This window comes from Rhinopithecus bieti, unplaced genomic scaffold (genome assembly GCF_001698545.2).
Source record: "Rhinopithecus bieti isolate Rb0 unplaced genomic scaffold, ASM169854v2 scaffold_56979, whole genome shotgun sequence".
Lineage (NCBI taxonomy): Eukaryota > Metazoa > Chordata > Mammalia > Primates > Cercopithecidae > Rhinopithecus > Rhinopithecus bieti.
The window spans coordinates 50,100-66,633 of NW_016822352.1; the positions used below are offsets into that span (position 1 = coordinate 50,100).

The following is a 16,534-nucleotide window of genomic DNA, read 5'->3' on the forward strand; positions in this document are numbered from 1 at the left end:
CCCAGGCTGGAGTGCAGTGGCTGGATCTCAGCTCACTGCAAGCTCCGCCTCCCGGGTTCACGCCATTCTCCTGCCTCAGCCTCCCTCCCGAGTAGCTGGGACTACAGGCGCCCGTCACCTCGCCTGGCTCGTTTTTTGTATCTTTTTTAGTAGAGACGGGGTTTCACTGTGTTAGCCAGGATGGTCTCGATCTCCTGACCTCGTGATCCGCCCGTCTCGGCCTCCCAAAGTGCTGGGATTACAGGCTTGAGCCACCGCGCCCAGCCCAGAAATTTTCTATAGACGTAAAATCATCCGTGGAATAAAGTGCATACTGCTCCCCAGGACCTATCAAAAAAGTGATGAAGGTTTATGGTTTTGTACTCATCACAGAAAGTTTTCAGAAACTCACTGGCATCACCAACCAAAGCACAACATGCTGCCACCACAGATATTTCTAAATGTCCGAAGTAGCAGCTTCCGTTAGACAACAGGAGTGTAAGCAGGAGCCAAGAGTGAAACATGCTCTTCACCCTCTTACAAAGACTGTGAGGTTTGGTGTATTTGTCCAGAGAGACTTTTCAAATGCAGCTATGACAGAGAAGGTAGACGAGATGTCAGGCATCCCTGGGGGGAGAAAGTTTGGGTGATTCTGTCTCAGAGAAAATATCCCTGCTTCTTGTTTTTTTTGTTTTGTTTTTTGTTTGTTGTTGTTGTTTTTACTCCGAGGGATAAAACGAATTATATGTCCACATCATCTTTTTATGATAAACATTTCATTCCTCTAAGAATGAGCATCTGAACCTAAAAAATTAGGTCCACTTACCAAATGCCATTTTTTTGCTGCAGAAGTAGCTGCTGCCATCATCACAGTCTGTGCGTCTGTGCAAAAGGGGCACCTTATCCCAGAGATAAAGTTTTGGGACACCATGAGGTCATCTCCTTGCTGACAGGTAATTACCATTTTATCTGTAGGTACAGTGACAGCGTTCACATGGGGATTTGAGATGATCTCAGAAAACCACTTGTGAAATGTTTAAATTACTGTAAGTTACTAATAGCTATTAGTCATGATTAATTGGAGTTAGTTTGGCAGAATATGAAAATAAAATGTTAGTTGTAATTTTTCTTTTTCTTTTCTTTTCTTTTTTGAGATGGATTCTCACTCTGTCGCCCAGGCTGGAGTACAGTGGAGTGATCTCAGCTCACTGCAACCTCCACCTCCTGGATTCAAGTGATTCTTCTGCCTCAGCCTCTTGAGTAGCTGGGACTACAGGCGCGTGCCACCACGCCCGACTTTTTTTTTTTTTGTATTTGTAGTAGAGATGGGGTTTCACCACATTGGCCAGGCTGGTCTCAAACTCTTGACCTTGTGATCCACCTGCCTCGGCCTCCCAAAGTGCTGGGATTAGAGGCATGAGCCACTGCCCCCGGCCATGTAATTACTTTTTTTAAGGACACTGAAAATAGGCCTCCAATCTCTTCTGGCTTCTAAGATTTCTACTGAGAAGTCTGCTTCTCACCTGATGGGCTCCCCTTGTAGGTGACCTCTCCTTTTTTTTAGCTACCTTTAAGGTCTTTTTCATTTGCATTTACATTGATAAATCTGATGACTATGTACCTTGGGGATGGTCATCTTATATATAATATCTGGCTGGATGTCTCTATGTTTCTTGGATTTGTGTGTCAAACTCTTTAGCGAGTTTAGGAAAATATTCATGGACTATATCCTCAAATATATTTTCCAAGTTGCTTATTCTCTCTCTTTCAGGAATGCTGACAAGTCATATATTTGATCTCTTTAGATAATATATTTCTCAGAGATTTTGTTCATTTTTAAAAATATTTTTTCTTAAATTTGACTGATTTGATTCAAACAAGTCTTCAAGCTTTGACATTCTTTTCCTCAGCTTGGTCTATTCTGCTGTTAATGCTTCTCCACGTATTATGAAATTCATGTCGTGAATTTTTCAACTCAAGTAGTTCAGTTTGGGTCTTTCTTAAAATGTAATCGTTCATGTCATTAATCATGTTACTGGATTGCTTGGGTTCCTTGGATTGAGTTTCAACTTTGTTCTTGATTTGAATGATCTTCCTTGCGATCCACATTCCAAATTCTACGTTTGTCATTTGAGACAATTCATACTGATTAAGGACAATTTCTGGGGAGTTCGTGGGCTGGTTTGGAGATACTTGGAGTTATTTCCCTGATTTTTTTCTCATTTTGGAGGGTTACTATTCCTTTCATTGCAAGGGTATAAATTGAGTATAGTCTGTTGGCTTTATTTCTGGAAGTTTTCAGACAACTAAGGCATTGATGAATTCTTGTTCTTGGTTTCTTCTAGGCGGTAGAATTGAGTAGTGATTTTGGGTGTTGTCGTTTGGCTGCGATCCAGTAGATGGCGCCTGAGAGCAACAGGCAACAGATAGGCTCGCACTCCACTACGTGGTGCCTTTGCTCGACCTTGATACTTTTGAAAAGGTCAGAGCCGTTTTTTTGTTTTTGTTTTCTGAGACAGGGTCTCACTTTGTCCCCCAGGCTGGAGTGCAGTGGCACGATCTTGGATCACTGCAGCCTCAACCTTCCCAGGCTCAGGTGGGTGATCCTCCCACCTCAGCCCCTGAAGTAGCTGGGACTATAGGCGTGTGCCACCACACTCCACTAATTTTTGTATTTTCAGTAGAGAGGACGTCTCACCATGTTGCCCAGGCTGGTCTCGAACTCCTGGGCTTAAGCGGTCCTCCTGCCTCGGCCTCCCCAAGTGCTGGGATTACAGGTGTGAACCACCGTGCTCTGATGTTTCTTCATGTGTAACAGGACGAGCCACGGACAAAACCCCTCAGACACCGAGATAGTGAAGGGAGTGGCTTTACTCAGCTGGGAGCCTCCGCAGGCTAGCGTCTTAAAATCACGATTCTAAGGGAGTCTGTGTGAGAGGGTCGTGATCTGATTGACCAAGCCAGGGGGTACGTGACAGGGGCTGCGAGCAGAGCACCGGTGGTCAGAGTGAAACAGAACAGAACGGGAGGTTTCACAATGTCCTTCCAGACAATGTCTGGAATCTACAGATAACAACAGTTGCTAGGTCAGGGGTCGAATTTTAACTACCAGGCTTAGGTCAGGCAGGCCCAGGCCTGGTTTCGGATCTGGTTCCTAGGTGCCGGGCTACCTGCCTTTAGTTTAGCTTTTAGTCAAATACATCCCTTGTCCTCCTCTGGTTCTGCAGATCTCACTGTCACTTACACTCTATGTCTCTGGCCCCAGAAGCCCTTGTTCCCCTCATTCCACCCTCACACTTGGGGCTTGCCTGGGAGTGAGATCCACGGCAACCTGTCTGATGCCTCAAAGAACGGTTGGGATTAAGACGGGACTTCCTCACCTAAGAACAGGAGCCCCAGGGAGTCCCTGGGTTCTGACCACACCTGAAGGGTGTTCCGACTGTCCTCACCCCTGAGCAATCAGGAGCCTCAGGGAGTCCTGGCTTTCTGACCACACCTGAAAGGTGTTCGACTTCCTCACCTAGAACAGAACCTCAGGGACGTCCCTGGTTCTGACCACACCTGAAGGTGTTCCCCGACTCCTCACCTTAAACACACACGCCCAGGGAGCCTGGGTTCTCGCCACCCCGCGCTCGCCCGCTCTCCCTCACTGAGAACAGGAACCGCAGGGAGTCCTGGGTTACGCGACACCACCTGAAGGGTGTTCCCGACTTCCTCACCTGAGACAGAACCTCAGGGAGTCCCTGGGGTCTGACTCACACCTGAAGGGTGTTTCCGAAACTTCCCTCACCCCCTAAGAATCAGGAGCCCCACAGTCCTGGTATCTGAACCCACCATGAAGGGTGCTCCCGATGTTTTCCCTCACCTGAGACAGAACCTCAGGAGTTCCCCGGTTCTGACCACAAACCTGAAGGGTGTTCCCGACTTCCTCACCTAAGAACAGTGAACCTAAGGGAGTCCTGGTTCTGACCACACCTGAAGGGTTCCGACTTCCCACCTAAGAACAGGAACCTCAGGGAGTCCTCTGGGTTCTGACACTACCTGAAGGGTGGTTCCGACTTCCCTCACCTGAGACAGGAACCTCAGGGAGTCTGGGTTCTGACCACACTGAAGGGTGTTCGACTTCTCACCTGAGAACAGAGCCCAGGGAGTCCGCTGGTCTGACCAACTGAAGGGTGTTCGACTTCCTCATTGAGAACCAAGGAGCCTCAGGGAGTGCTGGGTTCGACCACACCTGAAGGGTGTTCCTATTATTGCCATAGCGTCTGAACACCCACCTGTGGCTGAGGGTCATGGAGCCCACAGGGAACAGGGCTTGGGACTGTCCACTAGGGTGTTGCTGAGAGTCTAGGGTGCAGGAGAGACTGAGTTCTCCTTCCTCAGTCAGAATCAATCTGTCCCATTGCAGCTGTGAGCCACACTGGAGGGTCCTCTCTTAAAGTCACAACAGGCTCAGGGGGGCTGAGAAGGTAGATTTGCTGTAGAATCCTAGGAGAGAACGCGGCAGTGTGATCTCTGAGGCTCAAGCCTCCCACCTTATCCCTTAGGGCTGGGCTGTGAGGGAGAGACCCCTGAGAGCAGACCCCTTTCCTGAGGACTGGGACCCCAAGGTGTCCTCCCACCTGTCACCACCAGCTCCAGGGGGTCAGTGAGCTCTGACAAGTCACTGGGGCTGAAATAGTGACAGTAATGTCATCCTACATGTTCATTTGTTATGGATGTGATAGGAGAACTCAGCCTGTCTCCAGGCTGTACTGGGCTCTGTCTGTCCCAGGGCACTGGGCTTCCCTCTCTTTTTTTTTTTTTTTATGTTTTGTAGACGGAGTCTTGCTCTGTCACCAGGCTGGAGTGCAGTGGCACAATCTCGGCTCAGTGAAACTTCTGCCTCCCAGGTTCAAGCGATTCTCCTGCCTCAGCCTCCCAAGTAGTTGGGACTACAAGAGCCCACCACCACGCCCAGCTAAGTTTTGTATTTTTAGTAGAGACAGGGTTTCACCGTGTTGGCCAGGCTGGTCTCGATCTCTTGACTTCATGATCCGCCCACCTTGGCCTCTCAAAAGTGCTGGGATTACAGGCGTGAGCCACCGCACCCGGCCCTGGGCTTCCCTCTTTATCCAGCCGGTACTCCTGGGCCTCCAGGTTCCCCTGACACCAGACACACAGGCCTCTCCCAGGTGATCACAGAGCCTGTCTCAGCCCATGGGGAGGGTTTGGGGAAGGAATGGTTCCTGAAATGGAACCAGAGACTGGATCCCAAGATCTCTTTCACTCCTGGTTCTCCAGCTTAGTCCAAAACCCCTCTCTGTTTTATCACCCTCAGCCCAGAACGACTGTGCCCCCCAACCCCGACAGCCCAGGGGCTGGAGTAAGAGGGAGGCTCGTGGAGAACCTGGTAGCCCCTTCTCCCTCCATCACTGACTGAGGCAGAGAAGCACGAACATCGTGATGCCTGCTCTGGGGGCTCCAGCTGTGGGAGAGGAGACCACAGGGCCCTCCAAGACAGAGAGATACACGGATGTGGTCGCTCAGAGCCTGCTGCTGTCCGTCCAGGTCCCCACAGCTGTGGACCCACAGGAAGGGAAACTGCTTTTCCCTGGGCCTGGCTCTGGTTTTCCCTGGGTGGGGGGGGGGCGCTCAGGAGGACCCCAGACCCTCCGGACACATGAGCCTCTGCTCCCCTCCCCTGCCCCAGGTCACCGTCACTGCTGCAGGTGGGAAAGGACAGGCTCCTATGATCAGGTCCTGGGAGGCTTCCCTGGGAGGTCTCCTCTCCCAGGAGGTCCCAGCTGGGAGTCAGAGCTGAAAGGAACTTTCCCACCCGGAGGCCTCTCGCCTTTACACTTGGAGAAACTGAGGCCCAGGCAGGGGAGGGGCCTGTCCACGTCACCATCTCCAGAGGGGCCTCAAACTGATGACGGAACTCAGCCCTTCCTCCCTGGGACCCCGCCCACCTCCCACCCAAAGGCCCTCACTCACCACTGTGGAGGCCTGACCCCATGGGGGTGAGGGGCTGGTCCTCAGGGCCTGTTGGGGCAGGACGGGGAGGTGAGGGCTGGGACTGCCCTGCTCCCCACGTCAGCCTGGCTGCTCCTTCCCCAGGCTGGGCCCCAACATCTCCCTCTGCCTAGACCCCTGCCTGCACCAGCCCAGCCTGAGCCCCTGGGAGCCTGTGGCCCCTCCTCTGGCTCTGGAGGGAAGCCGGTGCTTGAGTCCTTGAGGGGAATGGGATCCTCTGGGAGACTCAGGACTGCCCTGCGGGAGGCCGCCCTCTCTCCGAGCCCAGAGGCCTCAATGACTCACCAGGTGTGGAGGAGGAGCCTGTGGGTTGGGGGCTGGGATCCCTGGAGGTCCTGGGAATGAGCACAGAAAGGGACTGGGGAATTGGAGCTATCCTGCAGTCCCCACCTCCACTCAAAGCTCTCCCCTCCATCTGCCCGATGGCCTCTCCAAGACCTTCCCTCTTCCCACCTAGCACCTTCTGGACTCCAGGTGAAGGAGAAGAGGGAGAACCCCTGTTGGCCTCTTCTCCTCTGAGGGGCGAATTCCTCTGTGGCTGAGCCTCCCTCAGAGCCCCCTTCACTCCATCTCTGCCCAGAGCGCTCCTGGGTGCAGGGCCTCAGCTGAACCTTCGAACTTAGAGAGGACAGGGTCAGGACCTTTCACCCAAGACCAACCCAAGACCACCAGCTCCGACTGGGGTGTGACAGCAGGTCAGGGAAGGTGCAGTCCTGTGAGAATCTTGAAGCTGCCCATGAAGGGAGTGTTTATACCACAGTCATCAACAAATTCCACAAATAAATGCTTTTTAGAAAACGTTTTTGTCGTTGTTCAGGAAGCCAGTCTATGGGTATAACAGCAGGCTCTTCCATCAGACACCTCTCTTTTGATTCCTAGTGACTGTATTTCTAGAGAAACTACAGATGAAGAGTGACAGGTGGTAGGGCATCACTTTAAACTTAAATTTTGCAAATGCAAATCTGATTTTTGCACATGGATTTAATTATCAAAAGCAATTCCATGTTATGAGCTGAAGAGATAGTCCCAGTAATACACATCAGAAAATGCACTAGCTAGAAATAAAGAAAGATGTATTACCTGAAAGTGGAGCAGAGTGTGAGGTCACAGAGGGGCGGACCCAAACTCACCATAGGGGCAAAGCCTTACATCATAGGGAAGAAAAAGGAAGGGAGGGGCAGTCAAGGAGAGTCAACAATGAGGAGGAGAGCACCACAGTTTAATGGAGGAAGCATCTTCTACAGACACCCAGACATCTTCCTGCGCCTGACCCATGCTTCTTCCCCTTGATATTCTCAGCAGACACTTCCCCAACTGCTGCCCCAGTCTTGCAGAACCTCCTGGGATCATCAGATCTGTTCCTGAGGCTCCACCACTCTGAAGGGTGCATTGTCTTCTCTGCTGTTCACCTCCTGGCTGCACCTTGTGGGGCTTCTCTGACTCTGCTGAGCCTCAAATAACAGAATCCCAAGGAACACCAGGACCAAGCCAGCTATGCCCATGCGGATGAGATTCTCCACTGTGTAATCCTGGAGGTGTGGGACTAGGGAAGGTGGACAAAGAGGTCACAGAGGTCAGGGCAGATCACAATTACCCAGGACCCCTGGATGTCCACCCAGGGTACCCACCTCCCCTTGACAGGACCTGACCCTCTGTGCCCAGCCCCATAACTGGGAGCCTCTCCTCACTCACCAGTCTTGGAATCTGACTTATTTTGTGCTGGATTGAGGGTCTCAGTTGCTCCTAAAAATCAAAGAACAAGGATGTTGGTGAGAAGCTGAAGAGCCTGTCCCCTGGGCTCTGCTTTCTTATATTCCTCCATCTCTCATGGCGTGGCTTTATGTAGATCCTTAGTGAACACATTCTCTGCTCTAGCAGGCCTCCCCTGGTATGTCATTGGGTTTTTCAACCTCTCTGTGCTCTGGGAATTCAGATCTTGTGCCTGAGTCACTTTGGAATAACATTTACTTGAGCCCAAGAGCTCAGGACTAGTGAGAAGAATGATCTCCCAACTAGAAAGAATTGAGCTCTTGTGTGCTGTCTTGGATGTGCAATCTTGTGCAACAAGAACACAAAAACTAATTCCCCCAGAGATAGAAATTTCCATTTTTCAGTGGATGAGGACCCAGTCTCTGTGGATGAGGAGTTGGTCCTCAGCCACTCTTGAAAGTCAGGAGTACAAGGACTGAAGGCTGCGACAGCCCCTGCTGCATGCTGCCTCAGCCAGCTCTCCTGTGGTTTCATCATTCGTTTACTGTCTTGTTAACTAATTCTTCATCTAGTTAGGAACACCAACAATGTGATATACTTAAATATGAAAATGTATTTTTTTTCTAAATGATAATGACTGAGTGGGACAGAAAAACATCATTTCTGCTTTTTTGAAGTATGAACCCAGATTGGAAGGTGAAAGCAAATATTTGAAAACATACCCAAACTTAAAGTAAAATAAAAAATAAAAACAAATTAATATAAAAAAGATGAAAAATATTAAGCATAGGAATGAATACTTGAATATATGTTTGTGTCTATACAGGTACATAGTACATATATTCTTATAAAATATATGTGATTAACATGGTTTGCATTTGTGTCCCTTTGAAATCTCATGTTGAATTTTAATCCCCAATGTTGGAGGAGAGGCCCAGTGGGAGGTAACTGGTTCGTGGGAGCCGACTTCCCCCTTGCTGCTCTCGTGATAGTGAGTTGTCATGAGATCTTGTTATTTAAAAATGGGCAACACCTCCCCGTTCTCTCTCTTCCTCCTATTCCAGCCATAGAAGATGTTCCTGCTTTCCCTCCACCTTCCGCCATGATTATAAGTTTCCTGAGGCCTCCCCAGCCATGCTTCCTGTATGGCCTGTGGAACCGTGAGTCAGTTAAACCTCTTCCTTTATAAATTACCCAATCTCAAGTAGGTTTCTGTTTGTTTGTTTTTGAGATGGAGTCTTTCTCTGTCCCCCAGGCTGGAGAGCAGTGGTGCCATCTCAGCTCACTGCAGCCTCTGCCTCCCAGGTTCCAGAGATTCTCCTGCCTCAGCCTCCTGGGTAGTTGAGATTACAGGCACACGCCACCATGACCAGCTAATTTTTGTATTTTTAGTAGAGACAGGGTTTCGCCATGTTGGCCAGGCTGGTCTTTAACTCCTGACCTCAGGTGATCCGCCTGCCTTGGCCTCCCAAAGTGCTGGGATTACAGGCGTGAGCCATCGTGCCCAGCCTCAGGTAGTTCTTTTTTTTTTTTTTTTTTGAGGCAGAGTCTCGCTCTGTTATCCAGGCTGGAGTGCAGTGGCGCGATCTCAGCTCACTGCAAGCTCCGCTTCCCAGGTTCACGCCATTCTGCTGCCTCAGCCTCCCAAGTAGCTGGGACTACAGGCACCCGCCACCACGCCCAGCTAATTTTTTTGGTATGTTTAGTAGAGACGGGGTTTCACCATGTTAGCCAGGATGGTCTCGATCTCCTGACCTCATGATCCACCCGCCTCGGCCTCCTAAAGTGCTGGGATGACAGGCGTGAGCCACCGCGCCCGGCCCATCAGGTAGTTCTTTATAGCAGTGTGAGAATAGATGAATACAATGATTGTAGATACATGTGTAAATGTAGCTTTAGATATTTGTTTTAAAAAATATATGTAACTACATACATATTCATAGTTGAGGTGAGAAAGAGGGGCTTACAATTTGGAAATATAAAAGTGAAATTTCCAATTTTTTATGGCTGATATAAACATCAGCCCCAGCGTCTTCCCCTTGTCCACATCAGGCCTGGAACCCCGGACCCCAAATCCTGCTCAGATAGGGGAGGACAGACCTAGCTCCTCCACCCATCATCGCTGCTCCCTCCTTCCTGCCTGGTCCTAGGACATCTCCCTCCCACTGACCAGCACAGAGGGAACACCTGCCCCATCCTTGGGGCCCCAGGAAGCCACGTGGACCATGCCCCTATCGTCCACTCTCCCCTCTGCTCCCTTTCCTGAATATTGGAGATAAGGTTGAGACGAGTCTAGAATATTATACTGGGTCAGAGTAACTGCGCTTTCATCTCCCATGGGGTCAGGACTTAGAGGTTGGGACACCTAGACATTGATTCTGAGATGGAGACATCAGGAGGGGAGCGTGTGGGGTCTCTGTCTTCCAACCTCAGTCTAATCTCATCTCCTCCGAGGCTCACCCCCACCTCCTTCCAGCCCTCTCCACTCTTTACCGTACTGTGACTTCAGGGGTGGGAGGCCAGAGTGGGAAGTCCCCATCGATTTCCATACTCCGCTGGGCTAGACCCTCCCCAGGGTGGGAGGTTCCTGTGTATTTCCACCCTCCCATGGGCTGGGCCCTCCCCTGTGGACCCTCCCCCTTCACTCTCCTGTTTTCTTAGTGTCCTGAGCTCTCTTGGGGGCAGGACCTAAGCTGAGAGAGGCTCAGGGCTCAGAGAGGCTGGTGCTGATGGAGGAAGAAGAGGAGTGGGCAAGTGAGACAGACGGACAGACATGCCCTTGGAAGCTCTCCTTTTCATTTCCAAGAACCTCTTCGAGCTCAGAGAGGACAGGGTCAGGGCCCTCACCTGGAACCATGAGCTCCAGGGGCTCACTGGAGTGAGACAGCAGGTAGGGGTTGGAGCTACGTGAGCCGTAGCACCTGTAGGTCCCCGCGTGGGCCGAGGTCACAGGACTCATGGGGAATTCAGCCTGGTACTGCTGAGCTCTGTAAGTGGATCTCAGACGCAGTGGGGGATGGGCTGCCCCCTCCTTGGTCAGAAGGAAAGTGAACATCGGACCCCATGACTGACACAGCAAGGTCACCTTCTCTCCTGAGGCCACCGTGGGGCCCAGCTGCACTGAGAGGGAGGGTCTGTCAGGGATCTGTCCTAGAGACAAGAAGGATGAGCGAAGGGTTGCCCCACCTTGTTCTGAGCTGAGCCACCCCAGGCCTCTCTCTGGGACCCTCAGTCTGAGTCTCCCCTCCCTGCCCATCCCCTGTCTCTGTCTGTCTTTCCTTCCTTTGGGAACCCCCCGCCCCCATCCCAGCCATCACCACCTGGGCTCCCCCGGCAGGGCCTGTGCAGAGCCTGGGTCCCTGACTGTACCCGCTGGGCTCCTCACCTGCGATCAGGATGTCCAGGGGTCGCTGGGGGCTGACCACTCGGAGGAGACATTGTGTGCACCGTAGCATCTGTACTGGCCCCCGTGGGAGCCCCTCACAGGGTTCAGGGTGAAGCTGGCCTGGGAGAGCCCAGCCTGGGACTGCTGTCCAGGGCGCTGGGGGAGGTCATCACCCCCCTCCTTGTACAGAGCGTATCTGATGTAGCCGACATCAGAGCCACACTGGAGGGTCAAGTTCTCTCCAGGGGCCAGGACAGGGCCCTGCAGGGTCAGGAGGGAGGGCTTCCTAGATACACCTGGAGGGAAAGACGAGTCGGGACTCGGAGGGGCTGGTTCCTCCTGCGCCCCTTCCTTCTGGAGCCTTCCTTACTAGGGTTTCCAGTGTCCTTGTTTTTTTCTCATCCTGTATTTGTGTCCCCAGGGCCCCCGTCTTCCCCTCATCTTTTCTTCTTCGTGGGCTAGCCTGAAGGTAAGGCTCCCAACAGCTCACCCGGTGCCCTGACTTTGTGTAAGGAAAAGCTACAGCTTCTTTTTTTTTTTTGAGACGGAGTCTCGCTCTGCCGCCCAGGCTGGAGTGCAGTGGCCAGATCTCAGCTCACTGCAAGCTCCGCCTCCCGGGTTCCCGCCAGTCTCCTGCCTCAGCCTCCCGAGTAGCTGGGACTACAGGCGCCCGCCACCTCGCCCGGCTAGTTTTTTGTATTTTTTAGTAGAGACGGGGTTTCACCATTTTAGCCAGGATGGTCTCGATCTCCTGACCTCGTGATCCGCCCGTCTCGGCCTCCCAAAGTGCTGGGATTACAGGCTTGAGCCACCATGCCTGGCCACGAGCTACGGCTTCTTACCTGACACCAGTAGCTGCAGGGGGTCACTGGGTTCCGACCACACGTACGGGGTGTTGTTTTCAAAGCCATAGCATCTGAACGTACCCCTGTTGCTGAAGGTCAGGGGACCCACAGGGAACAGGGCCTGGAACTTTCCATGGTTGTGTTGGTGTGAGTCCAGGGTCCAGGAGAGCCTGTGGTCTCCTTCCTCGATCAGAGTGAACCTGCCCAGTCCCAGCCGTGAGGCACACCGGAGGGTCACATTCACTCCTGAGGTCACCACAGGGCTCGGCAGGGCGGACAGGCTGGGCCTGCTGTAGGCTTTCAGGAGAGCAAAGGGCAGCTGTGTTTACGTGGGGCTCACACCTCCCACTTTATCCCACAAGGCTGGGCTGTGAGAGGGGTGACCCCTTGGGAGCTGAGAGCTGACCCCCTTCCCGAGGGCAGAGCCTGGGGCTGGGACCCCTGAATGTCCTCTCACCTGTCACCACCAGCTCCAGGGGGTCGCTGGGCTCCGACCAGCCTGCAGGGCTGTGATAGTGACAGCGATACCGCCCTGTGTGTCCCCACATCATGGATGGGATGGAGAATTTGACCTTGTTTTCAGACTCCAGGGTTTTTAACATGTGCCTCGACGTTGAGTTTCCCTCTTTATCCAGACGGTACACCTGGGCCTCCAGGGTGCCCTGACACCAGATGGTCACGGGCTTTCTCCAGATGATCACGGGACCTGGCTCGGCCCACAGGATGGGTTTGGGTAGGTTCTCTGGAAGGAAATCACAGGTTAGGTCTGAAGATGTCCCCCACCCTCAGATTCCAGCTCTCAGCCCCAGGACCCCCCGTCATCCCCATCAGTCAGCCCAGAACTGCTGTCTCCACCCCCAGCTGCCCGGGGGTGGTCCCTTGTCCCCAGAGAGGAGGAGGGACCTAGGACAGCCAGGGACAGACTCACCTGCCTGCAGGCAGGTCCTGGGGCCCAGGCTCAGCCCTGGAAGAGAGTTCCCTGTGAGAGATTTGCCCCCAAAGCCTGAGCAGGTCTTCTTCTTTTCCTTGAGCCCCTGGGATGTCCTGATTGCCCAGGGCCTGGCTATGGATTGGGGTCTCTCTCCTAGACTAGGGTCTCTCCTCCCCCTCTTAAGATCTCACCAAAGCAGAGGAGGGTTGTGAGAATGGGGGTCATGGCATCTCCTCCTCCTGGCCCTGGCTGGGCAGGCAGATGTGAGCACGGTGCCCGTAGACAGACAGACACAAGGTGTGCAGGCACACGGAGGCTGGGTCCTCCCCATGACGAGGTCATCCCATCAGCAGCCCCACAGAAAGAGGAACTGCCCCTCCCCAGGAGCCTGGCTCTCATTTCCCAGGGCTTGTCGTGGGGGTGCACACCAGGCTCTCTGGAGATATTTCAGACACAAATGGGGACTCACAAGGGGGTCATTAAGAAGGACGTTTTGGCTGGGTGTTGTGGCTCACACCTGTAATCCCAGCACTTTGGGAGGCCAAGGTGGGTGGATCACTTGAGGTCAGGAGTTCCAGACCAGCCTGGCCAACATGGCACAACCCCGTCTCTACTAAAATACAAAATGAGCCAGGCGTGGTGGCACAAGCCTGTAATCCTAGCTATTTGGGAGGCTGAGGCAGGAGAACCACTTAAACTCAGGAGACGGAGGTTGCAGTGAGCCAAGATCACGTCACTGCACTCCAGCCTGGGCAACAAGAACAAAACTCCATCTCAAAAAAAAANAAATGGGGACTCACAAGGGGGTCATTAAGAAGGACGTTTTTGGCTGGGTGTTGTGGCTCACACCTGTAATCCCAGCACTTTGGGAGGCCAAGGTGGGTGGATCACTTGAGGTCAGGAGTTCCAGACCAGCCTGGCCAACATGGCACAACCCCGTCTCTACTAAAAATACAAAAATGAGCCAGGCGTGGTGGCACAAGCCTGTAATCCTAGCTATTTGGGAGGCTGAGGCAGGAGAACCACTTAAACTCAGGAGACGGAGGTTGCAGTGAGCCAAGATCACGTCACTGCACTCCAGCCTGGGCAACAAGAACAAAACTCCATCTCAAAAAAAAAAAAAAAAAAAAAAAAAAAAGGACATTTCCACCTCTATGTGGCACAGCAAAGGAAGTCCAGGTTCCTCACAGACAGGGAAGAACCAGGGATCCAGGTGAAGGTGGGACGCTGTGGTTCCCCCTCTTCCATGTTTGTAGATGGGCACTGCCATATCTCTGCTTCCTGGTGGGAGCCCATGAGGGGCAGAAAGAGAGCTGGGCTCCTGCCCCTCCCCAGGACCCCAGCTCTCATTTCCCCAGGGCTTGTCCTGGGGGTGCACACCAGGCTCTCTGGAGATATTACAGACAGAAATGAGCTCTCCCCTCACTTTGGCTGCATCTATCTATTCTGTCCTTGTTTCACCAAGGGCCAGGATGTAGCAAACAGAGCCGGGGTCTTCCTGATTCAGCCCCTTCCAGGTGAGAGGGACTAACGGCTCCTCCTTCCCTCTCGGAGCCTCCCCATGGAGGAGGCTCCATCTCCCCTGTGTGTGTGTGTGAAAAACAGGCTGTGTGTGGTATTGCCACACCTGAACATCTGTCCCACGCGTGAGTGGGAGGTCACATTGGACTCCGCCTTGCCAGCCACCACCTTGGGCAGATGCTAAGTTTGGAAAAGTTGATGCTCCTGGACAGTAGGAGCTGCAACCATCCCCTCGGGACAGGCCTGATTTCTGAGTCATCTCTGGGAGAAGTGTTCTTTGTAAGATCATGTGCATGGGGGAGATGGACAGCATGCAGTATATTTGAGAAGAGATAGCCGACTAGAAATTACATAGGCAGATGTTGCTGTGGTGTTGTGGGTAGAATTAACACACTTAAAAATCAATTCTATGGCCGGGCACGGTGGCTCACGCCTGTAATCCCAGCACTTTGGGAGCCCAGGCGGGTGAATCACCTGAGGTCAGGAATTCAAGACCAGCCTGGCCAACATGGTGAAACCCCATCTCTATACAAAAAATAACAAAATTAGCCTCATTTTGAGTCCCCTTAAACATTACCAGCCTATAAATGTCTGCTCTTTGGATTATTCTTTGAATTCAGTATTAATATTTTCCCATTCCCTTGTTAATAGTAAGCTAAATAAAACTTGTGTCCATTTTATCCTTCTAGAAGAGTAATTTTCTTTTACCTTTTTGAAAAAAAAAAAAAAACTTTACCAAAATATGGTTTAAGATCAAGAATGCTGGTCATAAGCTGTGAAAATCTGTGTCTTGTCTTAATCATTCCATCAGCATAAAAAATGTACCAAACATGTGAAGTGTTGGTTCCAGGCAAACCTGCTTAAGACTCAATGTTTAAGGTTGTTATTAGGTGGGGACCATATAGGCATAAGGGTCAGTCACAGGGAAACCAGGGAAAAGCTGGAGTTCACCAGCTTTTTTTTTTTTTTAACTAGCTCATCAACAGTGAGCTACACTGTTTGCAGAAACAGCCTAGTCAAGACACAGCAGAATTCAGTGCTGCAGTCACACAACCCCAGCTTATCTCTTAGGAACATAGGGAACGTTCCAGGAGCCATGTTTAGGAACTAGATGCCAGCTCAGGACCACCTTTACAAGCAAACCCTCCCAACGTCACACCCTTGCAGCTGTGAGATTAACTCCTTCTTGCACAACCTGCACCGGAAAAAAATAACAGTCCTCTTGAATGCAGCAGCACGCTGTTCACCCAGAACATGCCTCCAGCTCCTCCAGATTCTTCCGGCCCTATCTCAGTTTTTTGCTGCAGATTCTCCAAGGTTCTGCAAACTGTAAGTAGTAAATCCATACCCATCTTGAGTTTTCATGAGGGAAGCCATCTGGGGCCTTCTCTGGCTGTACTGAGCCTGAATGAGCATCCCCCAGAGACCACCAGGATCAAGGCAGCACGGTCATTGGGATGAGATTCTCCATGGCAGAGTCTAGAGGGGGATGGTCAGTAGACAGAATGGAACATTTGCTGAGGGCTTAGACAGGCCACACTCACCTTGGAAGCCCTGGATGGGTGTTTACACATCTACACTCCGGAAAGGGGAGTTCCAGTTACTCCTCACTGTGGGTCTATACTTGGTGGAGGATGGTTGAGAGGATCAGGGACTCTGTATGAGTCTGTTCTCACTCTGCTATGAAGAACTATCCGAGACTGGGTAATTTATAAGAAAAGAGGTTTAACTGACTCATGGTTCTACATGTCTGGGGAGACCTCATGAAACTGACAATCGTGGTGGAAGGCACCTCTTCACAGGGCGGCAGGAGAGAGAATGAGAGTGGAGCGAAGGGGGAAGCCCCTTATAAAACTATCAGATCTCGGGAGAACTCACTCACTATTACGAGAACAGTACAGGGAAAACTGCCCCATGATTCAGTAATCTCCATCTGGTCCCACCCTTGACAGGTGGGGATTATTACAATTCAAGGTGGGATTTGGGTGGGGACACAGAGCCAAACCATATCAGACTCCTATGAATAAGAATGAGGCGGGGCATGAGTAGCCAGGCCACCATTGTATCCCCCCACCAGGGCATGTAACCCACCATTGTATCCCCCCACCAGGGCATGTAACCCGCCACTGTATCCCCCCAACCAGGGCG

The 16,534-nt window shown here is 51.9% G+C and overlaps 1 protein-coding gene and 1 long non-coding RNA gene across 6 annotated transcripts in view; one reads left to right on the forward strand and one right to left on the reverse strand.

The window, feature by feature from the left end:
• The window catches only part of LOC108521217 (uncharacterized), a 9,525-nt gene extending 2,165 nt beyond the window's left edge, over positions 1-7,360 (forward strand). For 3 of the 5 annotated variants that reach the window (XR_001883143.1, XR_001883141.1, XR_001883142.1), the window contains 2 exons: positions 829-932; positions 5,300-6,796. This is a non-coding gene — a long non-coding RNA (uncharacterized LOC108521217). Of the gene's footprint in view, positions 1-828; positions 933-5,299; positions 6,797-7,293 lie in introns of those variants that run through there. The other 2 variants (XR_001883145.1, XR_001883144.1) reach the window with 2 other exon arrangements.
• Positions 7,193-13,349, reverse strand: LOC108521215 (leukocyte immunoglobulin-like receptor subfamily A member 4). The gene is given in 9 exon segments (XM_017860912.1): positions 7,193-7,537; positions 7,687-7,737; positions 10,552-10,854; positions 11,090-11,107; positions 11,110-11,385; positions 11,932-12,231; positions 12,392-12,676; positions 12,863-12,898; positions 13,057-13,349. Coding segments are annotated over 9 exon segments (1,671 nt in total). The 5' UTR covers positions 13,265-13,349; the 3' UTR covers positions 7,193-7,343.
• Between the last annotated feature and the right edge of the window lie 3,185 nt (positions 13,350-16,534).